This window comes from Zychaea mexicana (assembly GCF_025766255.1).
Source record: "Zychaea mexicana strain RSA 1403 chromosome Unknown BDB00scaffold_1, whole genome shotgun sequence".
NCBI classification, from domain to species: domain Eukaryota; kingdom Fungi; phylum Mucoromycota; class Mucoromycetes; order Mucorales; family Lichtheimiaceae; genus Zychaea; species Zychaea mexicana.
This window is the reverse complement of record NW_026516664.1, coordinates 449,686-472,228: the sequence shown is the minus strand read 5'-3', so window position 1 is coordinate 472,228 and position 22,543 is coordinate 449,686. Positions and strand designations below refer to the sequence as shown.

The window sequence follows — 22,543 nt, the reverse complement described above, 5'->3', positions numbered from 1 at the left end:
GAGCGGCTGTATACGAAGGAAAAGGACGAGAGGAGATGCAGCGAAAATTAAACCGTGTGCAGTAGTTGTTGCTGTCATTATTTGTCTTTTCAGACCGGTTTTTCGTCTATTCAAGTAAACAAGGAATGGTAGATATCCCTTTTACTTTCACTAGTAACGAAAGAATGCAGTGTCTATCGAAGCTATACCCGCGACTTGTGTATTTCTTGCTATTCCTGCGTGCACACACGCGGACACGAGACGGTGAGTTCTCGCGAAATCATAGGAGCCGCTGAAAACCCCCGTAGACCATAACCGGTTATATATATATATTTATATCCGAAGCAAAAAGCATGACATTTTGCTTAGATTTCGAAAAACAGAAGGAAAAACAGCAATAGGGAGGTAATATTGTTAGTAATTTATAAGTAACAGATGTATAGAATACATGATGAAGATGATCCTATTGCTAAATATCAATCTACATGTAATAATACATCCGATGGCATTATTAAAGACTACAAAAGTAACACAGAATTGTCGTCAGGTTTCGGTTCCGACGAAACTGGCAAGGTCAGTTTCGACCCTTATAAAGCAATGTTTGGGACGCTTCGATGCTACGAACAATAGTAGTGAAGCGCAAATGTAGACGCGAAGATAAAATAAAATTAATGGGACGCGAAATTGAAAATATGAAATTGAGGTCCCCGCGAAATAAAAATGGGGGGACGCGAAGTTATAGAAAAAATCCAATAAAAGCTACAACAACAACAATAAAATCTTCTCAGCAATCTCCTAGTTGGTTTGCACGTGGTCGTTTTTTCTGTGATACGTGATACAATAGATTGAAAACATGCCCCAATCCAGGTAGCCGGTTTATATTGACGATAGTGTGAGTTATGTAAAATGTAGTATTAATAAAAGTACTTTTCCTCTTTACTGAAGAGTTATTAATATATAAAATGGCAACAGTTAATAAATTTTATCCATATAAGAGTGTGTATGAGTAATTAGTAAGGGAGGGGGGAAAGACCATAGTAGCAAAAGGACGAGAAAAAAGAAGAGTGATATCTTTGCAGATGTCGGCGAAGGGGGAGGCGGGTGGAGAAATTAAAAGTGAAGGGGGTTTTCTCTGTAGAGGCGATAGGCAAAAGACAAGAGAGAAAATTAGGAATAAAGGAGCGTATAGCAGTAAAAATAAATTAGAAAGTGGTGTACAATTTGTAGCCAGCACTTTGTTAAAATCCCCAAAAGATTAATAACCTATTGGGCCACAATAAGCTTATCCTCAATGCGTTCTTTAGGCGTTGCTTTGCTTGTGGAAAAGAACACGGAACGAAGCAGAGCAAGCACGGAAAAAGGTCTTGATTTTACCGCCAACAGAGCTGGGGAACCCAAACACAAGGAAATTGAGCACGGTTTCCTTGTCTTCTGTATAAGGCGGGTATCTAGCAGCAATCACGCTTTCAAACGCAGTTGACTTGATCATTGTGGAACGCTCATGGGTGAATGTATCGAACGACTTGTCACCATGGTAGCTTCCTAAAATGGTCATCAAGAAAAAGTTTGGTTTTGCGTGAGCAATCGGATAATCAAAAGGCTCGAGCTTGGGGAAGTCTTACCCATGCCGGAGGGACCAACGCCACCGAATGGTAAAGAAAGCTCTTGCAGATGCATCAATGTGTCATTGACCAAGGCACCACCAGAATTGGTCTGGTTCAAAACTACATGGATTTAAATAACGGTATATCGTCAGAACACTTTTGTCGAGGTACTTACATGGCCGATCAGAAGAGCGGGAATGTAATAAAAGATGGATACTTACTGTTATTGTAGCTCTGAGCGCTGCTGGCGAAAACGTACAATGCAAGGGGTTGTTCCCTGCATCAAAAGAAGGAGGAAATAGATATAATATTAATTACACGTAGGTTTTAATTGAAGAAAAGGGCTTGATATATTGAGATGGATAAGGCTTACTTTGAGTTCACAACATCGATTGCTTCTTGCATATCCTTGACCGGAACAATAGGCAGAAGAGGACCTAATACGTAACCAATATAATGTTAGTATCTCCAGAAGAAAGAATTCACTAAGAGACAGAAAGGGGTGGAGATAGGGGAAGTAAAAAATTAAGCTTACCAAAGATTTCGTCTTGCATGATATGAGCATCGTTGACTGAAACAGGGCTGATGACCGTAGGTGCAATGTATAATTCATCCCGATCAGTTTCACCACCAATGACAATAGACTTGGGATCCAATTTTTCAAGGATAGCCTTCAATCGATCGAATTGACGGGTGTTGACAACACGACCGTAGGATTCACTCTTTTGTGGATTCGTCGAATAGTATTCACGGATAACATTACGGAACGCTACGACAAGGCGTTCAGTCTGCTCTTTGGACACAAGTACATAGTCAGGTGCAACACACGTCTAGAGAAGATATTGGACGAGCAGGTGAGCGGAAGTCAAAAATAAAAGGGAGTGAGGGACAGCGAATCAAGGTTTTGATCGTTCTTCTTGAATTGATGCTGTCATATTACTTTTTTTTTTTTTTTTTTGTAGGATGCTGTCATATTACTGTACCTGGCCAGCATTAAAGAACTTTCCCCAGAGGAGTCTGTGGGCCGTAATGTTAAAGTCCGCGTCAGGTGTGACAATAGCGGGGCTAAATCGATCCAACAGTCAGTACTCCCTTTCTCATATGCTTCTTCCTCCTTCAATTTTTCAAAGGATGTGTGCTTACGATTTGCCACCCAGCTCTAGAGTCACGGGTGTTAGATGCTTTGCAGCAGCTGTCATAACGATTTTGCCGACAGCACCATTACCGGTGTAGAAGATATGACCGAATCGTTGTTCTACAAAAAAAATTATGTCAGTTTTATGATCAAATACGCAATAAGAAACAAGTGAAAATGTAATGCTTTTATCAATTACCTAGCAGCGCAGTGGTTTCAGGCACACCACCATTGACAACAGTGTACGTACGCTTATCGAGATACTGAGGCAATACGCGACTGATGAGGTCAGCAGTGTTTGCAGAGACTTCAGAAGGCTAATGTATCATCATCGTTATCATGCACATATGCATTAAGGGTGAGTATTGTGCGGGCGGACTTGTTCCAGTCGAGTTGCTGCTGGTGTTTCTTAAATGTTGAGTGTAAACGTTATTTACCTTGATGACAATACAGCATCCGGCAGCAATAGCACCAACGACAGGAAGTAAGAGCAAGTTAATCTATTTTTGACAAATTCCGCCTTGTTATTCTTTGAACATGTAGAATTCGTATTATGGCGATCTGCACTGATCGAGTAAAATAAAACAATATTTACTGGGTAGTTCCACGCGCCTAGGTAATAATACAGTGGTGTTAGAATAAAATCATGTTTCTAGCAAAGAATGTGTATTTACCCAAGACAGCAACGACACCCTTGGGCTCCTTGCGAATGTAGGTCTTATCCATCGCGTTCATTTGAAAACGTTTCTTGGTATAGATGGACTTTGCAAGACGATCCAAATTCTTTTTTTTTTTAAAATTTGTGTTATCGTGTGATTACGTTCATGTCAGTTCATGTATTGTTACACGCGATAGGATACACACACATGTGTTTAAAACGAGAGATAGTATCGAACCTTGATCATGTACTTGCACTCGTCGACGACAGCAGAAATCTCACCGACGTTGGTCTCCATGCGGTGCTTGTGTAAATCCTTTTGCAAAGCTTGCACGATGGCATCGGTCTGCTCCTCACAGAAGCTGATCAAGTTGGCGAGCTGTTGCTTACGGAAACTGAGATCCTTAGTGAGGCCTAGATATATGTAGACGATGCTACATTGATAAGCTCCTGTGTCTTTTGCCATGCTCAAACTTTGATATAACGTGTTATGAGAACTGACCGATATTGAAGGACTGACGAAGATCCTGGACAATGGCAGGTATGTTTTCAGGTGGTGTAAATTGAAGTTCAACCATGATCGAATAAGCGGTCGTTTGTTGTATTTCAGGCGAAGAGGCTAAAAGGTTGGATGATGTAGGTTAGAGATACGAGGACGAGGAGGAGCAAGAGGGGAGAAAAGAAGTTAGAAAAAAAGGAGGGAAGAAGAAAGGAAGGGAATTGGATAGTGAGAATCTTGATTCGAAGATGTTTGTGCGTTGAATTACCAGTTTTATCACCAAACAATTGTAACCCCGCATTAGGGTTTTACAAATCGCGAGATATATTAAAAATTGGTTGTTCTTTTTGCTCGCTCTCTACCTCGTTCTTGCAGCACTGCTGGGAATAAACCCAAAGGCTTGCGGTTGCACAATGACACCGACCAAGGTTTTGTCACCTTTCTAGCAGCGACCGAAAAAAAAAGGGTTAAAAGAAGAAAGGTTTAGCGTATACAGTATATAGCGCGTAGTTTATAGTAGTATGGCTCAACCCAATCAAGTACAACGACCACGCTTCAATTTCTAGGATGCTACTTTTCTGTGCTCAGCTGGTACAAACGTACACACTCGATCAATCTCACTAAACACACGCAAACCCCAAGCGCTGCATTCCATATTACATGCCAAATAATGATCGACAATGCAGTGGTACTTTCTCGCTTGTTCTTTTAGTAAACCATTCATGCCGCTTCTCGTCATATCCATCCACTTCTCCACACTCTGCCCTTGCTGCACATATATTTCACCATACATCTTTTTTTAAATGGTGCTTTTGCCATGGCCTAAATATAGCGCACAGAGTCGCGACATTCGATTCCATGGCACTTTTTTAATAATCCACTCGCGAGTAATTAATTATACTCAAAGCGATTCGCTTTTCATTTCATAACCCGCTAAACCTTCATCTCGGAACAGGATGATGAACGCGTTTAAAATAAAGCTATCGCGATAGGCAAAGAAAGCCGCGGTTGCCGGAACAGGTTAAGGATCAGCAGCGCCGACTTGTATGCACATGGGTGCCGTTAACATGTCAGTCAACGTACTAATAGAGTATCTAGAGATGGTCGCGCTTCTCGTGCGGAGCAATCATTCACCATCATCGAGTTGGCATTATGTTGTTTTATCCAAGTGATGAAAGAGTACGATTTTTATTTGCTCGCGGTCATATGATTGACAATTTACACAATAAAAAATTGTTACACTCTGTGTAAATTTCTCTTAGTTGGTGATAGCTGGGACAGTAATAGCTGAATTGCTAAACCTAATGGGATATACACTCTATCTTTAAGGGAAGGATGAAGGGGAGAAGGGAGGAAGTATGCAAAGTGTGGAGAGAAGAAGTTTCTTTACAAGACCATATGTTTGGTTGTTCCAAGCAGAAAAGCGAGTCCTTTCCCTTCGATTGATACGCGTGTGTGTAGGAAGGATTGTGACCGTGCGAAGTGGCTGACTGTTCATATGTCCATATGCTCCCTGGACTTTGAGCTGCTCATGCAATCAACTTTGTCTTTCCGCTGGTATACCGCGATGCCAGTACAGTCATGGCAATACATGACAGAATGTATCCGCTAAATTTGAAAAATGCGTTTCGTGAAAACTGCCGTTCCTCTTCTCGTGTTCGAAAAGAAGAGTAGATTTTCCATAGATTGGGTAACGCCATTGTGTGTTGTGTGGTTTTTGAACCAAGTGTATTATATACTAAGCCCCCTCACCACTCCCCTGAAAGGACACCAAATTTCATATCGGGCATTTAACCTCGGCGGGTGGGCCGCTCAAACGGGTCGCTGAAGATACGTTTTCGGGCCGTTTTGAAGAGAAGCCGTTTTAGCAGCATTTTATATCATAAGCTAGCGTGTAACGATACAATAAGCTTTGAAGCCTACAGCATCTTAAGATTCTATCTATTCAATGCATAAAAATAGCTTACTTTCTAGTTGTGTAGCGAGTATCTATTATGCAGAAGATGTTTAACCGAAATTGCTCACACCCCTTCTTTTAAGTAGTAGGCAATAAAACACTTCTCTGGGTTGTTGGATTCCACATGATATACATACATACAGCCCAATTAATAGATCTATGTACAGAAAAGTAATTTCAAGATGTGTGCACTGTAATTTGCTTTACTTTAACCGATACTATTGTATATGTGCATATGTATTATCGTTAAGTGGCGGAAGATTGGTTATGGCCCTTTTCGTTGGTGTGAACGAAACGATTATGTAGTTGCATTCTTGCAGCATAGTACAAAGAAAAAATTCAGTGAATTTGCAATATGTGTGATATAACTGTAAGAGATGGGTGCTGTCAATCTACGCCATTGTGCATACCGTTTCGATTGTATGTCTGGATGGATAGTACTACAGCACAGTCAATACCGCTCAACGCTCATTAATGCAATGGCGTCAGAAGAGGTTGGAAGGTTTATCTTAAGAGGGTGTATTTTACTAAAAATGAATCATAATGTGTCTTTTTGTACATGAACATATCTGCTGGTTTCAACCTTTTTGATGTTGTTGAGTGTCGTGTTAACGAATATAAATTATAATGTAGATAATCTTACGAAAAGACTACATGGAAGTCACTTCATATAAAGAATCAAGCATTACTTCTCTAGTGCGTTGTGCCACTTCGAACTGAACTTAAAATCTGCTAAGAGCTTAATAAGGATAGAAGTGGATTACATACAGTAGTAAGTACTGTTGATGTGCTGCATTAGCTGATTGTGGGACTCGAAACATCCACAGATATTTTTTATGGTCCAAATAAAATAGTAGTGTGTTAATGGAATGAGCAATTTAGAGGCCATTGTTGGTGATATTGGTTACGATTAGAGAAGCAATACAGTATTGGTGTATTCCTGACATAAAGCGCTGAATAGATTCATATGAATGTAATGTGAGCCAATTATGACTTTTATATGCTGACGACTTCGATGCATGTGTGACTTCGTCCTGGTTATCATGCAAGCATATACTACCACCTGATTCCCGTCGTTGGGTGCATAATATACTTGAGCCACTACAGTACCGGCTCAAAGCCATTTCATTATTATGGTGGGCGCCTGTGCTATTTCTGTATTGATGACGGAGCGACAAGCAACAAGCAACAACGGCACCAGTAAAAGTGTACCTTGATTGTACTTCTAGTAGTATTACAAAAGACGGGGCATTCTCGTGTCGATTGAAGAGGAGGGTGCTACTACTATGCGAAGAAGAAAACCAACGTTACGTGTAGAGGTTATCCATAAGCCATTACAAAACACGTTGTACAGGTTCTGTAATGCAGTTACATGGCTGTTTGTGCTAATAAAGGTTTGCATCCCAACTAGCATCATTATTGGTGCACTAAGTACTGCCGAAGGAGGATGACCAGGTGGTGCTAGGGAACATAAAAGATGTAGATCTTTTTACAAAGTAGTTGCGTGTCATGCATGATTTTGCAGAGATATTATGGCTTAACCCCATGGCGTCATTTATTTGTCGTTTTGTTTGCTTCCTTATACGTAGCAGCTGCGCATGGATTGGCAGCAGTAATTGTTTGTTGTTGTTGATAACGTAAGCAGTAGTGGTAATAGCGGTGTAACCTCTATAGAACTTTCAAGTAAAGGGGAAAAGTTGACGTATGCATGACAATCAAGTCTTTTTCTAGAGATATCTTATTGGTTGATGGATGCGGAACTGGAGGAGGGATAAACTGTCCCCGTAATACCGTGACTATTTTGGAGCTCAACAACATCAGCAGCATTAATTTCGGAAACATAATTTGTCGTCGCTTCTTTTCATTTCCCTTTTCTTCTCTTCTGTTTCCCATTTTTTCTATAAAGTATTCTGCGTATTTGCTTATAACCCTTACTATTCCATTCCATCACACAATAAGGATAATGAAAAACCACACTGCGAGCGTCTTGATTAATACCATCGGCCTAGCATCGAATCTCTCGGCACTTTACTGCGTACACTGGGTATATGAAAATCCATATGCAATTGGATTTGGCGGCCATTTCCAGGTACCACATAAGAACGCTTGGCAGCTTTGTACATGAATGTTGATAAAAAGGCATAACTTTAGTACCTTACAATCCTTGGGTTAAGTACAGCAACGATTGCTTTTCTGTTTAGACTCTTCATGTGTTTTATGCCAGGAGTTTTTGAAGGTAAAAGTTATAAGAAAGATTGCTCTTACCATTATTTTGGTCCTCCAGCCTTTTTCCCTTTTATCCTTCCATCTTTAGAATATACCTTACTTATCGCAATAATCGGCCCGATGCCGTTTACAACACAATTAAACTATAGCTGCTTATGAATTCGTGTTCAATCTTGCACTGCCCGTAAGTTTCGGTGGGATAAAAATAAAAAAAAAATAGGGGAAAGAAGGAGAGGGGGTGAATGGCGGAGCGGGATAAAAAGAAGTGAGACGTATCGCCTACGTGTAGGGCTGACGAAACATATGGTCCTCGTGTTTTTTTTTGTTTAGCTGGAAGGCCTTGTCTGTTGCTTATATTGGGGAATGAGCTTAATAGACCCGACATTCATTACTCCCAAGGACATGCCACCAATTCCATTAATTGTAGACTGTACATTGCATCTATATCCGGCCGTATTTTTGTGGATTGATTTCCTCATTTTCAATACCGAGTTTAGACGTTCTGCACGCCATGTTACGGCCATTTACGGATCCGGCATATCGTACTATGTCTGGTCATGCATCTGCCACTCTATGAACAGCCACTACCCTTATCCCTTCCTGGACAAGATGTCTGAGCAACAACGTATCATGTTTTATGCCGTTGCTTCCACACTTGCCTGGTGCATGTATGAAATCGGTGAGTTCGTCATCATATGTTATGAACGGCGAAATGGAAGGGAAAAAGATTAGTGGGAAGCGAACATGTTATACGCTGTGTTCGTCAATTGGGATATAGCAAGTTAGGGGTGGATATTTTTAAAGATGCACACACGCATACATATCCATCTTACTAATACTGCTCCTATTGCTGCTTCTACCATTACCATATTACTGTAGGTGCGCTGCTGCATTCAAAACTACATGACGTTTCTGCGACAGTGACAAAAGGCGCACCACGTGCCAGCAAAAAATTATAGCTTGCTGATTATTTTAGGAAAATATACGCATCCTCACCCATTCATCACATCCCCAGTTTCATCTCCTCAACAACAAACAATAAACAAAGAGCGAAATAGACTATTGTCACTCCAGCTGCTAGCGCCCATAAATTAAGAACTACATGTAATAACCGGGTTTGTTAAGATAAGCAAGTCGTAAACTTGCTTAAATGCCACTTTTCTAGTAGCGTGCATTGTACCACCATGCTGACAGTATGCACTCACACATTTGCACGCTTTCAATACAAGAGCTATCATCATCACTTCCCTCACCCAGATCATCAAAAACTTGTATTCTTTGCATTATACATAGTATATACTCCATGTGTGCACAACTGCATTCGTATTTAAACATGTTGCAGCATTAATAACCATAGCGCACTATGAGGTTACTTGGTCTCATATTTATATGTACCGGCAAGACTTTTGCCTAATGTATTCAGACAATGAGCAGAGTTAATCTTTTGAATCCTGCAATGTAGCTTGACATAATCATGCGCTATAGATGGATCATATATCATAAAATCTACAAATTAATTTTTTTACAATCGCTTCTTTTTATGCTTACAAGCATATACCCTCAATTCCTTTTCTCTAAAAAGCCAAACGGAGAATCATCGCCTATGGTTTATGTGTTGTAAGTTTCTGTTATTAGTAAGTATAAGAAATCTTCGGAAATGTTAACCGCACAATATATGAAAGTATCATAGCGTGATGTTTCCCGTGAGATCCTGTAAATCATTGACACGGAGCGAACAACTTTTGAGCATGTTTTCTATCATAGCTAAATGTTTCAATCACAAATATGCATAAAAGTATTCAGAAAATATTCAAATGTGCAGAAAATATTTCTAATGTGATATCGTCACAGCAGGTGTGCCTCGTCGTGCCAGATGTGGTTGGAGATGTTAGTCTTCATACAACGAGCTGTACCCCTCCCATCCTATTTCCCGTTTTCATTCTTCTTTGATCTCCCTTCCACTTTTTGACCCATTATGTCCTACAAAATCAAAGAATCAGAGTCATTCAATGCCTTCCAAGAACTCAGCGAGGGCGGTAACCGCAAAGGTATTGTAACTCTTTTGTTGTAGTAATGTCATCACCCGTACTAAACAAATATCACGTATATATAGGTGGTTGCCGACTCCAATGCCACTTGGAGAAAGTCTGGCATGATCTTTGAGTCCAGGTTCACTGTTTATGTCAGAGCCTATTCTGGTGCTATGTATAAATGTCAAGTTGACATCGATAAATTCTACTGCTGGTATTATCAATCGCCAATTCCGGTACGAGTGCTACGACGTAGTTTGCATTGCTATATTTCGAATATATCTGCTTGATTTCTTTGATTCTTTTCTGCTTCATCCTCATTGTTGACAAACCATCGGTCGTACCAAAGATAGTCGATGTCACAATCTTTGCATATTCGTTGAAGGACATCTCCAAATTTGACGTAGTGTATCTCAGTAGTAGGTGATGATGGTGCATTGTTAGTGTCTTCACCCTGCATTATAATTGGGTGCTTTGCTGATCGCCAGCTCCTGTTTTCCTGTTTCTTTAATCTTAATGCTTTCACCCAGCCAAGCCCTACTTTATTACGATAATGAGCAGTAACCAACCATAGCTTTGGAACCAAGAACTCACATCATATCGGGTGCGCGGATAACCAATGTAGGTCGATGATGTTCATCTTGCACGGGTGAAACTTTTGCAAACGCTTCTGATTGCCTGTTTTCACCGTAAGATATCCGATCCGTGTCGTAGGTGAAATACATTTCTTTGCTCCGTATTGGTTAATACTTCTTAAGCAACATAACAGCATTCACGATTCAAAGAAGTATCGTAAGCTATTGGTGACGAAAAAGAGCTACAGTGAGAGATCCAAAGAAAAAAAAACCAGGAAGTAAAAGAAAGCTGAAGTGAGCAAGAGCTCGAAAAAGTAAGCCAGGCTTGGTAGTGTTGATTTTTCGCCAGGCGAAAATAGGCGAAAAATTAATTACTTTACTTGGAAATACATTTGAAAATCTAAATCTCTTGAAGGGAAGGGGTGAAAAGTGTATTTATAAGATTTGTTTTCTGCTGGGTGCACTTGTATGTCAGGAGTTTCAGCTGTTTCACTGTCAACTTCACCGTCAAGATCCAAGAATCCCCACTGCCAGGTGAGTATCAATTGCTGCTCGTCCTTGTCTTCGTAACTGTCAACAACGCGCTGTCCGGTGTTCGGAATGTAGCCCCCGACGTTACCGCCACCCTATAGATCATTCTCTTGTACGTCAGATACAGCCTTGCTACCATGGTCGGCTGGCCCGGAAAGCCAGCAGATGATGTTGTCGGTTTCGTGCTGCCTGCTGGACTTTGCACCGCGCTTCTGTCATTATTGTTAAAGGCTGGCTAGTAGCATAGAGTGAGCCTAATTAAAAATGCCATTTCCAACAGTATCGTCATCTAAAAATAAACTGAAATTTCAAGGCGAAAGGATAAAGAGAGAGGAGTTGAGAAAGAAGGATTTACAACACTGAGCACCTAAGAAGTCAAAATGAAGCTCGCATATACATTCCGATCCCGGAAATGACGAACTCATTGTGGATGCTACTGTATAGTATGACTCTTTTTGAATGTGTACATAATTTTCAAGCATAATCCCGTCCCTGATCGTGTGCTTTCCGTGGTACCGCTTCTCATTAATCACTTAAGAATATACGCCTTCGCATCAGTAAAGACCAAACATTTACTGGGCATACGGTGTCCAGCATTTAATAAATTTGAGTAGCAGTGGTGGTGGCATTTGATTTGACTTTCCGAAAGCGAGCGTGTCTGGGTTACCAACCTACTTTACCTGCTTGTTCAGTACAAAATATACATTGCAAATGAAGCTGACGACTGACGTAATTAACGGGTCTGTTTCTCGTTTGAACTCGCTTAATCAAAGAGAATTAGTGCTGCGAGGTTAGTAGAAAATTTTGTGTATAAGAAAGAAAGTAATCGCTCACAGATCGGATATCCTCTGTTTTTTTGCTTCTTTTTCTTTAAGATCTCCAACTGCCTGCCATTGAAAACTTGGGCGTGACCAAGGTCTGTCGCCCGTCTTTTTCTTTTTGGTTCATCGTGAGAAGGAATACACGTGTCGTTTTAATACGAGATTGAATGATTTGGTTAGGATTTGAATGACACGATCGATTTCAGCAACAATGATCTGCGAGTTTTGGGCAATTTCCCGCGCATGGTGCGATTGCAGCATCTATTATTAGCCAACAACCGCATCAACAAGATCGAGTTAAACCTCGCTGAATATGTACCCAACTTGACGACCGCCATAATGACAAACAACTCGATCCATGAACTGGGCGATCTGGAACCACTAGCAAAGTGTAAACGACTGACGTTTTTGAGTCTGTTGGATAACCCTGTTACAAAGAAACAATATTATCGTGCGTATTTGATCCACAAGCTTCCTCGACTTCGTGTATTGGATTTCAAAAAGGTCAAACAAAGAGTAAGTACGACTCTCTCTCTTTTTGTCTTTATAGAGGAGAGACGGTTTTCGCATCATCCGTTAGTTTAATCTATGCGCGCTGTACTGATTTGGCGACGCGTTTCTGTCATATAAAGGAACGTGAAGAGGCAGCTGCCTTATTCATGGAAGACGGCGTAGAAAACTCTTTGGGTCAATCAATTACAGATACCAAGAGCAGCAATACCTTTGAAGTGGGTGAAGGATTAAGCACAGCTCAAAAGCAAAAGGTCCTTTCTAAAGAAGAACAATTGAAGATCAAGGTGCGTGATTAAACATATGTGGATACTGAGAGTTAGGGAGATTGAATACAGCAGCGAAATCCGCTAATTTCGTATCGCTTTATTTTTGGTGACAATAGGAGGCATTGAAGCAAGCGACATCGCTTGACGAGATCTCTAGGTTAGAACAACTACTCAAGGCCGGCCAAATGCCAAAGGGAAATTAGGATTTAAAAGCAGCAAATAAAAAAAGCAAGTCGTCAGATGCGAGTCATACACGGTTTTGCGAAGAAAGAGAGGAAATTTAATGAGTGTATATATTGGAAGAAAAGACGTGTCAACATACGCAGCAATGAATGGGATGGACTATGAAGTGCATAGCATAATAGCAGAACTGGGAGAAGGGTGGAGTTGGGATGAGCGAAAGTAGCACACACAACTCCAGTAGGTCACAGATGGATATAAGCAGTGACACGCCTGAGTTTTGGTTGTGCCTCTAATAACCTTTTCGATGTAATTTATTTTGTTTACAGTATATGGTGAAGGTTTATCTAGCAAGTCCTCGTATCCATGTACACTCACACATGCACCCACACAGGGACAGACTTGTGTTGAGGAGTGAGCAATGCTTTGGTGCAAACGGCACCATCCTAACCTCCTTCCTCGGGCAGCGATTCATATTCCATCTGTAATTCCTTGATTTTCATTCCAACCTTGCTTTGTACCTCTTCACGCATTTCATCCGTAGGCAAGTCTGTGAGAAACTTGTCAAATGCTTGCAAACATTCACCCACTGCTATTTCAGCCGTAACCCGATCTTCATGGTAATAAACCGAGCCAACCGACTCGTGTGCAAACTCCATCTGATAATGTAGAATACCGATCAGATACAGACGTATTAGTAAAACGTTTTCCCGCAGTCCTACTACACCAGGGTCATCATAGTTATACGTTGTGTGCACCTCTCCACTTGATTATCTCAAACAAACCTCGTCCTTTGCAGCAGAAAAGAGCTCCTCGATGTTGTTCATGGCTTCTTCCATATTATTTTTTTGTTGAGCGGCTGCTGCTGCTGTTAAGTTTCGACGTGAGATATTACAGATAGTGGCGACACGGTTGTTGTTGTTGTTGTTGTTGGCATGGATATTTGCTGGAGCTCGCGTAGAAAGCGGTAATCGTGGCCGCAATTGTGACGCTCTTCTTGTGTTTACAATGGCTGCTAATCGTCTGTACATTTTGTTCTATATTGCCAGAAAACAGAGAAAGGAAAAGAGACCCAAGTTGACGTAAGAAAAATGCTGCGTTTGCATTTATACGGTGTACTATTAAAATCCAGTTTACCAAAAATGGTTAAAGTACTTTTATGTTTATACCTGCCCTCGTATAGGAATTCGAAAGAAAGAACTGAATGAACAAACCTGTCCTGCTCCATGTTTGGTTTTTGCTCTCATGTGCATCAATCCATTTAGAGAGAAAACACTAGTATCATGCTAAGCATCATGTTGTTAAGAGCAATCACGCAGTCACAGGTACCAAGGAGGTGTGGTTCACCATACATCGATAGCCTTTTTCACAATATACATGTAACATTCAGCGATAGTAAAAACACAAGCATATCGTGTATTGCCTGGCTACCACGTCCTACCTTAGACACAGACGGTAGACATAGCAGAGCAGAGCAACGGATATGTCCTTTGTTTGCCGTACTATGAACGTGCATAAACATACCCTGTGTAACCAAGGATCCTTCTGCAACATAAAATAAAACGAAGCTTTACGGAATTTGAACGCATATCAACTCTTCTGCTTAATATACACGGCTCGTTAGGCATATTATGGCCGTGTCTTTCTGGGTAACCACTACGCTGGTATCCATATGGCTAATATACCGATTCTTGCGATTACGCACTTTAAACAGTGTTGACGTGAATCGCCAACGCGTACTGCAAGATCTTGGACGAGATCATACAACGGATGCTGGCGATTCACTTCCCATTTTCCTCGGCTTTTTCCATCCGTACTGGTAATAACCATACCTACCCATAAACTTTTGTGTTTTAGAAAAGAGCTTATTTGCGATTGTGTACTATATGTTTCTTCAAAAATTAGTAATGCAGGCGGAGGAGGTGAACGAGTTCTATGGACAGCTATTCGCGACGTTCAAAAAGAGTTCCCTCACGTTATTTGTGCCGTGTATACTGGTGATTTGGATGCTTCGAAACAACAAATCCTTTACAAAGTAAAGGTAAGCGCCATTATTTGTCTAATAGTTTGTACCAGTACTATTGATAAAGCATCTATCACTTTGTTGTTTAGGATCGTTTCAATATTGATCTGGATCCACGAACACTCGCCTTAGTTTACTTGCGCACACGCTATCTTGTTGAAGATTCCAGGTAAGGCGTGTTTAACCGAGTAGATTGACCTTTAATTGACGAGCTGGTTGTATTCTGTGAAGATATCCACGCTTCACGTTACTGTTTCAAAGTTTGTCATCGATCGTGATGGGTTATGAAGCCATTAGCAAACTTGTTCCTGATCTCTTTTTCGGTATGTATTACACTTTGCTCAATTTCCAATTAACACCATTTCGAACATCTCTAACTCATATTCTTTCGCGATATGTATTCACGTATTTTTTTAAAAAAAAAAAGACACGATGGGTTATGCATTCACATATCCATTGGTACACTATTTGACACGTGTAAGAATTGCAACCTACACACATTATCCGACGATCAGGTACCAGAATTTTGTTGTCAGTGACTGATTGGTGGTAGTGGCGGAAAAATTTACTGACAATACCGGAAAGTTCGGATATGTTGAAACGTGTATATGAACGACGGCAACAACACAACAATAACTCGCAACTTGCCCAAAGTACTGTATGGACCTACGGAAAATTGATGTAAGATTATCTTGCATTCGCCCACGTTCTTTATGTTTTTTTTTACCAAAGAAAACGTTCCTAATGGATGATGCAGTTACTATCACGTGTTTGCAAGGGTGTATGGCTGGTGTGGCTCGTTTGCAGAGATTGTCATGGTCAATTCAACTTGGACGAAAGACCACATCGATAAACTCTGGAAAACCGATTCAGAGATTGTTTATCCACCATGCGATACTGAGCGTCTCAATGGGTTCAGTCTCCAGTGCCGTGTACCGAAAATAGTCAGCGTCGCCCAATTCAGGTATTGATGGATTGTCTCTTCCGTGTGTCCATCTACCCACACTTACCCCCGGGGGCGGATGGATAATGTAGAGGAGGAGATAATAGAAAAGAGAAAGCGAGCTGTAAACTGATGGTGTCTACGATAGACCAGAAAAGGATCATCCAATGCAGTTGCAAGCATTGGCCAAGTTATTCGAGAAACATCCAAAGTGGCGACAGGAAAAGGACCTAGAGCTTGTACTGATTGGAAGCGCCCGAAATGAAGGTGATGAGAAACGAATTGCCGAGCTTAGGAAACTAGCACTCGAGTTAAATATTGAGGTAAACAGTCGAAAAGGGGTTGTTGCCTGGCAAGCAAGAGATAACTGACATTTGACCGTCTATACAAAAAAAGGAACATGTTCGGCTTGAAGTGAATGCTTCTTTCGACACGCTGGTGGATTGTTTGGGCAAGGCCAAGATCGGAATACACACAATGTGGAACGAGCATTTCGGTATTGGCATTGTAGAATATATGGTAAGAAACACGGGTGACAAAAAGACACGAGACTGTGTGGTCGATTCCACTTTGTAACCGCGTTGCTGATTCATTTTATTATCATTACCCACCCCACCCCTTCTTTTTCCAATCCAGGCAGCGGGAATGATCCCTGTGGCGCATAATTCTGCAGGCCCTAAATTGGACATTGTGGCAGATTACGATGGCAGACCTACAGGGTTCCTTGCAGATTCTGTCGACTCGTTTGCTGATTGTCTCGACAAAGCTCTGTCGCTGCCCGAAGACGAGTTCACAAAAATGGCATCCAACGCACGTGCAGCTGCATCTGATAAGTTTTCCGAGGTTGCTTTTAGCCGAGAAATGATGCAGTCCCTGCGAAAATGGTTGACGTGAATCCAAACACAATCATACACCCACAAATAGAACAAGAAAACAGAATCACTTTTCATAATTATTCTTTTTTTTGGTTTTGCTGGAAGAAGATTGTGAGGAAAAAAAACACAGCAAGTCTAGTAAAAACAATCGTGATGTGCGTGTGTGGTGATGATGGTGTTGTATTTTGCGAGACAAGAGAGAACAAATTGGATAAACGCGAGTATATGTAGACATCGGATGGATACTTGAAATTTATGCTTCTTCTTCAGCCTTCTTGTAGCCCTTGAAAAACGAATCTCTGACTTCCTTTCGCTCCTGCAACGTCTTGCCTGACAAAGCGCCCTTCATTTCACCAGAGTATTCGTATGCAAACATCGTAGCACCAACACCAGCACAAGCAGCGCACATTTTGGCGATCGAGTGGGCTATGTGACAAGATTCATTAATTTAATGAAAATGCCATTGGAATAATTCAAACCCTCTTCTCAAGTTATTCACGTAGCAAAAACTTGACTTACTCTTGACACCGGCGGCCAAACCAGCAGCACAACCGGCAATACCAGCGTTCACTGCATCGTCTTCACCACGAACGCTCTTTGCAGCACATTCGGTAATGGAGAAAATACCACCCATTGCAGCTATATTAAGTATTAATATGCAATTAATTAGTCGAATCGATCCAAAAGTAATACATGATATTTCCGTTATTCGATTGGTGTTGACTTTGTTGTTGTCGTTGCTGTTGTTATTATTGGTTGCAAATCTTTACCGAAGAGCGCGACGGTGCCACCAGTTCTCGTAAAGACACCTTTGGCGCCTTCCTTGTGCTTTTGTACGGTGTTCTGCATGGCAGAAACAACAAGACCGAGCGAACCGGCAATGAGGGTGTTCTTGCCGGCTTCGTAGAGGCAATCCTTGTTATCGTGCGCGGTCATTTGGTGGTATAGCAAAAGAGCGGGGAGTTAATAACGGTGGTAGGGCAGTGAGGATATTGTTGTTTTGAAACGGGTTGAATTTTGGTTTTTTTGCTGAGAGTCTGTCGGCGCTGAACTGACGTCACACTCAAGCGCTCAGTTAGCAGTTATACTGAATGGATGTATACGCTACTGACATATGAAATGCTGCTCTTTTGCCCTATTCAGTGCTCCTACAAACTAGCACAGTGGTGTGAGTGCATACGACAAGTTTGATGCGACTTCTAACTCTTGCTATACACATCGCACGGTATATATACATAAATCGCCAGCATATCAATTAATCTACACGAGGCACAGAAAGACATTGCCTGCCTGTCACAGTTTTTGGTAGCAGACAGAAAAAAAAATGAAGCCTTTGGTATTTCACGAGAAACAAGTAGTACAATAAAAAGAGAAAAGTAGTTGGGTTGGTAAAAGGAGAAGAGAGTGTGGGTGTTTGTGTAGGAAGGGTGTATATCGGATTGTTTGTTGTCGTGCGTTTTTTTCTGTGTTCTTTCTAAAAAAAATGGATATGGTGCGATCTTAATCCGTATCGAACGTGCATGTCGTGCCATATGTTTTACCACGAATAACGGCTATTGGGAGAAAAAGATGTTGGTCAGTATTGATGGTCTTATATTTATATATACACAGAGACTCTTGGAAAAAGCCAACAATGGTCTTACCTTCTACTCGAAGTTCGACTTCACCAAAGTACATTTTTATAGACAAGTCAACCTTCTCGCCTTCCATGACACCTGGAAGTGTTGGCATAGGGATGGTGAAGTTGGCGACCTTACGCACGCCAGGACTAGTTGTATAACGGGGTTGTTCCTCAGTGTCAGCAGCATAGAGTGTACATGTGGTATGATGAGGGTAGTACGCAAAAAAGTCTTTCGACACGCAGTTATCGATGTCTACAAAAGATGTGATGAATTAATTTTCAGCTCCTACCCCGTGTTCCATTACCCTTGTCCAAGAAGCACAAGCAGACAACATACCAAGGGGCTCCCCACGTCGTACGTAGACCGAGAAACGGTTATCACAGCGTACACTGCCATCCGCTCGTACGATTTTGTAGCTTGGAGGATCGATGCCTTCTTCAAAGGTGGTGGTCGTGTCGATACCGTACCAATATCGGGGAATACGCGTAGTGACAACTCGGGGGTTCAGACCAAAGTATACAGCGCCACGCACAACAGCCAACTCACAACGAGGAGGGACAGCCACCAATCCTACACGGGATGCAAACTCCTGCTGCACCCGTTCAAACAGATAATTGGAAGAACCGAAACCACCGACCAGGAACACAGCCTGCAACGACTGTGCTTTGATAAGCTGATCTTCAACCAGTGCCAACACCTCACGGATCACCGGCTCGAATACTTCCTGCTTCAGCTCAGCAGCCGTGATGCACAACATGCCATCCTCCAAACCGATTGCCGGGTTGTTGAGCGAGTCCAAGTTCATCGAGGCTGGCAGCGAGATAAATTGGTCCTCTACGCCGTCGAACTGTGGCTTGATCAGATCGACAAATGTATCCATCATGGTTTCAAAAGCAGATGCTGGGATCGACGACAGGTATTCCTTGAACTTCTTTTTCAGCAACTTGCGCATACGTCGGTCCAAAAACACGGAACCACACGATTGACCATGACCTTTTGTGCATTCTCGAAGCTTACGGCCCGTTCGCTCATCAATCTCAAACACAATCAAATCGACAGTACCACCTATACACATATACGTGAGTCATCCAAGAGCTAAAACAGAGGGAAAGATGAAAGTTGACTATGCAGAATCGATGTATCTCTTACCACCAGCATCACAAATCATGAATCGATCACCATGTCTGAGGTTGAACTGATCACACTTCTTCTCACAGTACAACGCTGCGGCTTCGGGTTCTGAGATGAGCATGAGCCGGTCGCGATGGTCATTTTCAGTGATCAAGCCTGCTTTGATGGCTGCGTCACGCATAGTGCTCTTTGCCTTATCGGACCACATGGCGGGAACCGTCAAGCACTGCATGCATTGTGTTGTATATGTTATCCCATGTCCGGCTACTAACTGTCGGTCGTTGCTTCCTCCTTTTCGTTCCCTATATTGTGTGTGTACCCCCCCCCTCATCCTCCTCCCATACACAGGTATGTGTTTTTTCTTGTAACTTACGTATCGGAATTGATGCTGTCCATAGTTTCGGGCAAAACCCTTCTTGAGTTCGTTAACAACGTGATCGTGGAAAGCACCGAGATAATCGGCAATAGCATCGACAATCGTCAAGCCATTAGGAAGGGGAGGAAGGTCTTTGGCAATATTTTCATCCAAATATAGCTTATACTGCTTTAACAGCACCGAGTTACGAGCCGTTGGCCGTTGCATCTCAAGTCGAGCTGCGTTACCCCATTGTGTCATTTGATTCGAGTTGCCATGGTAAAAGTTAAGTGTAGGTGTCTATGTCAACAAAACGTTGTTCAGCCGTTGCGTATACATTCTCTTAATGGATTGAAAGCTTATTCTCAAACGTATATTACCTTTGGATAAACGTTATTGTTCTGCTTGGGCCTGTAGTATGTGTACAAGAATTAACAGATAAGTTTAAAAATGGTCAACACAGACACACAGACCTTTTCCCCCTTTTTTTTAATATATCACCACGGTAAATTACCATCTGACAATGTCCACAACTTCGTCGTTTTGTATAAAAGCATAAGAACATCCGGAGAAAGTGGTACCTGTTCATTTTTTATTTTATATATATAACAGTTTAGAAGTGTGCCGGTGTCATCAATTTGATGGCCCAAAGGGATGTGCTAAGTTCTTGGCAATCACGGTTGGTGGTTGTCTTTTTTTTTTGCCCTTTGTTGAATGAAAAGCGAATAAAAAAAGTTAAGCTAATCGAGCTACTAACCGAAATCGATGCCAATGACTACCGGGTAATCGTTGGGATTAAAAGGACGGGCTGCTGCTACTGCCATTGAAATATCGAACAATTGAGAGTATGTAGAGATGACAGCACAGGAGGAGAACGAAAAATAAGAAGAAGAGGGAGAGGAAGAAAACAGCTGTGGTTCGCGGGGCTGGTGGAAAGGCGCCTTGCCATGTGTAACATTACATGCCAATTTTAGTTACGTTCGAGCATCTACTTTCTACTTTTGGCGATTAGAGAATAAAGAAGCTGCCGCCATCACTTTTGTCTTGCAATATCGGCTAATTGTTGTAGAAAGAGAAAGAAAAGAAAAAGGTACATTATGTCTTTCTATTCTCACCATCTTAATAGCCTTTTAATAACAATCGTGTTGTTGCGCAGTAACATAACCTTTGATGTGGAACAACAGCGCCACATCTTCTGAGAGAATAAACTTAAACTTTTGTGTTTGAGGTACATTATCACCGTTAGCATCCTGCAATATGTCTATCTCTTATCACATATCAATAAACGGTTAATAATAAGCTCTTCTTTATCTTTGTAGTCGAAACTTTAGTAAAAACTCCATTTATCTACTATCATGAATAGCAATAGTAGCAATTATAGTGCCATTTGAGTCAAGTCATATAAATCGTTGTGTCGTAATTAAGAGTAACGAGAAGTGCTTAGAGCTGTGAAACAAAAAAGTTACCCACGTTGAACTATGTTTGCTATATATAGCAAGCAAAAACTTTCATTTCAAACAAAATGGGAGATAATGAGGTTAATAGCCAGTAAAGAATGAATAAAAACCAAGGATTAACCTTTCTCGTCATTGAGTGCTCGTATTTACGTAAAAACGCCCAGGAGTTTTCAATTTAGTACTGTAGATGTCATCTTGTGGCTAAAGTACTCTTCTTAACACGAGTAGCAGCATTGTACATACCACGCAGAGATAGAATCGCATTCTATAGTGGATTTGACCAGGATTCACCATATCAAAGCAGTTCAAAATATCCACATCCATTTACAGCCGCGGTGCTGATTCTGAACGGGAAGTCGTGAAAAGAGCTTTTTGCAATACTGTTGTCGGTTTCGGTAGTGTTTCAATCGCTGACTACCATACCTTTGTAATTTAGATAATAGTTCATTATACTATGCATACTATTTGCTTACACTCTAAAAGACAGCAAGTTTAAAAAGAAACCACGCCGACCCCAAAATTTCACTCTGCCCGGGTTCTAGTCAGTTTCCAGCGGATCGACTGTATACAGTAACTGTCAATTTTGTCTTATTGAAGGTGTCTGTATCCTTCTTCTTTTAAGTTGTAATCATCAATGTTATTTTATGATACATTAATGCAAAGCTTGCCCACTTTCAGTTTTGCTAAAGGTAAAATCCTGCGATGATACATGGCGGGCGTAATAGTACCGTCACACATATATATACTCACGTTTGACCCCAATAAAACAACTGACAAATCTGTTAAAGGTGATGTATGTCGTGTACATATTATCAATAGTGGTTTAGATAATTTGTTTTGCACGCAAACGTAAGTAGGCTGATGACGATATGCTTCAATGTTATATCGTATGTGCTTCTGCTTGTTTCCTTTGCCGTTCTCCTGCTTGTATGCGCAGCAACTGTCTCTACAATTTCACGAGCAGTCTGGTGGCAGTTAGAATTTTAAACAAGAGTAAGCTTCTTCGACTCCTGAAAAACTCGCATCTTTACCCCTCGTCCTGTCCCGCTCAGCGTTCCCCTTATTCTTTCCAGCTTTTGATAAGAAAAGTATGGTAGAAAGTGTAATACTATATGCAGCTGCCTGTTGATTCTCGCTATGTGTCGTCCAGTTATATGTCCTGT

The 22,543-nt window shown here is 41.4% G+C and overlaps 8 protein-coding genes across 8 annotated transcripts; 4 read left to right on the top strand and 4 right to left on the bottom strand.

The window, feature by feature from the left end:
• Positions 1-1,279: 1,279 nt before the first annotated feature.
• Positions 1,280-3,954, bottom strand: BDB00DRAFT_752944 (Aldehyde/histidinol dehydrogenase; the record flags this gene model as incomplete). Its single annotated transcript, XM_053118657.1, has 13 exons — positions 1,280-1,521; positions 1,602-1,703; positions 1,805-1,860; positions 1,957-2,020; positions 2,119-2,413; positions 2,567-2,648; positions 2,727-2,838; positions 2,918-3,035; positions 3,156-3,218; positions 3,314-3,330; positions 3,393-3,501; positions 3,615-3,790; positions 3,879-3,954. 13 exons carry the CDS (start codon positions 3,952-3,954, stop codon positions 1,280-1,282), a joined length of 1,512 nt encoding a protein of 503 aa, XP_052985837.1.
• Positions 3,955-7,626: 3,672 nt separating this feature from the next.
• BDB00DRAFT_794518 (FAR-17a/AIG1-like protein) lies at positions 7,627-9,473 on the top strand. Its single transcript, XM_053121314.1, has 5 exons — positions 7,627-7,921; positions 7,984-8,068; positions 8,208-8,242; positions 8,389-8,737; positions 8,938-9,473. Exons 1-5 carry the CDS (start codon positions 7,796-7,798, stop codon positions 9,015-9,017), a joined length of 675 nt encoding a protein of 224 aa, XP_052985836.1. The 5' UTR covers positions 7,627-7,795; the 3' UTR covers positions 9,018-9,473.
• Positions 9,474-10,033: 560 nt separating this feature from the next.
• On the top strand, positions 10,034-11,433 carry BDB00DRAFT_783059 (uncharacterized protein; the record flags this gene model as incomplete). The annotated part of the gene is made up of 3 exons (XM_053120357.1): positions 10,034-10,111; positions 10,172-10,324; positions 11,296-11,433. 3 exons carry the CDS (start codon positions 10,034-10,036, stop codon positions 11,431-11,433), a joined length of 369 nt encoding a protein of 122 aa, XP_052985835.1.
• Positions 11,434-11,905: 472 nt separating this feature from the next.
• Positions 11,906-12,997, top strand: BDB00DRAFT_753206 (leucine-rich repeat-domain-containing protein; the record flags this gene model as incomplete). Its single annotated transcript, XM_053118680.1, has 5 exons — positions 11,906-11,984; positions 12,070-12,110; positions 12,196-12,531; positions 12,648-12,812; positions 12,911-12,997. The coding sequence occupies 5 exons, from the start codon at positions 11,906-11,908 to the stop codon at positions 12,995-12,997; spliced, it is 708 nt and encodes a 235-aa protein (XP_052985834.1).
• A 62-nt stretch (positions 12,998-13,059) lies between these two features.
• On the bottom strand, positions 13,060-13,965 carry BDB00DRAFT_794503 (uncharacterized protein). The gene is made up of 2 exons (XM_053121313.1): positions 13,760-13,965; positions 13,060-13,633 (listed from the first exon to the last, which is right to left on the bottom strand). Exons 1-2 carry the CDS (start codon positions 13,811-13,813, stop codon positions 13,421-13,423), a joined length of 267 nt encoding a protein of 88 aa, XP_052985833.1. The 5' UTR covers positions 13,814-13,965; the 3' UTR covers positions 13,060-13,420.
• Positions 13,966-14,605: 640 nt separating this feature from the next.
• BDB00DRAFT_753215 (glycosyltransferase family 4 protein) lies at positions 14,606-16,834 on the top strand (the record flags this gene model as incomplete). Its single annotated transcript, XM_053118681.1, has 10 exons — positions 14,606-14,793; positions 14,880-15,015; positions 15,087-15,166; positions 15,229-15,320; positions 15,425-15,512; positions 15,583-15,678; positions 15,755-15,961; positions 16,089-16,263; positions 16,337-16,459; positions 16,577-16,834. 10 exons carry the CDS (start codon positions 14,606-14,608, stop codon positions 16,832-16,834), a joined length of 1,443 nt encoding a protein of 480 aa, XP_052985832.1.
• Positions 16,835-17,068: 234 nt separating this feature from the next.
• Positions 17,069-17,751, bottom strand: BDB00DRAFT_866434 (Tim17/Tim22/Tim23/Pmp24 family-domain-containing protein; the record flags this gene model as incomplete). Its single annotated transcript, XM_053126228.1, has 3 exons — positions 17,069-17,241; positions 17,335-17,454; positions 17,586-17,751. 3 exons carry the CDS (start codon positions 17,749-17,751, stop codon positions 17,069-17,071), a joined length of 459 nt encoding a protein of 152 aa, XP_052985831.1.
• Positions 17,752-17,834: 83 nt separating this feature from the next.
• Positions 17,835-20,827, bottom strand: BDB00DRAFT_967085 (uncharacterized protein). Its single transcript, XM_053129805.1, has 7 exons — positions 20,681-20,827; positions 20,438-20,504; positions 20,304-20,334; positions 19,587-20,223; positions 18,774-19,502; positions 18,459-18,689; positions 17,835-18,368 (listed from the first exon to the last, which is right to left on the bottom strand). Exons 1-7 carry the CDS (start codon positions 20,745-20,747, stop codon positions 18,316-18,318), a joined length of 1,815 nt encoding a protein of 604 aa, XP_052985830.1. The 5' UTR covers positions 20,748-20,827; the 3' UTR covers positions 17,835-18,315.
• Between the last annotated feature and the right edge of the window lie 1,716 nt (positions 20,828-22,543).

Bases quoted from the DNA above. Each gene is read 5' to 3' on its own strand.
- BDB00DRAFT_794518 (XM_053121314.1), top strand. From the start codon at position 7,796: ATGAAAAACCACACTGCGAGCGTCTTGATTAATACCATCGGCCTAGCA. The intron at 7,922-7,983 runs GTACCACATAAG...GCATAACTTTAG, and splicing joins GATTTGGCGGCCATTTCCAG to TACCTTACAATCCTTGGGTT. The intron at 8,738-8,937 runs GTGAGTTCGTCA...ATATTACTGTAG, and splicing joins CTGGTGCATGTATGAAATCG to GTGCGCTGCTGCATTCAAAA.
- BDB00DRAFT_794503 (XM_053121313.1), bottom strand. From the start codon at position 13,813: ATGGAAGAAGCCATGAACAACATCGAGGAGCTCTTTTCTGCTGCAAAG. The intron at 13,634-13,759 runs GTTTGTTTGAGA...CTACATTATCAG, and splicing joins TTTCTGCTGCAAAGGACGAG to ATGGAGTTTGCACACGAGTC.
- BDB00DRAFT_967085 (XM_053129805.1), bottom strand. From the start codon at position 20,747: ATGGCAGTAGCAGCAGCCCGTCCTTTTAATCCCAACGATTACCCGGTA. The intron at 20,224-20,303 runs GTAATATACGTT...TTGTTGACATAG, and splicing joins ACAATAACGTTTATCCAAAG to ACACCTACACTTAACTTTTA. The intron at 19,503-19,586 runs GTAAGAGATACA...ATATGTGTATAG, and splicing joins CATGATTTGTGATGCTGGTG to GTGGTACTGTCGATTTGATT.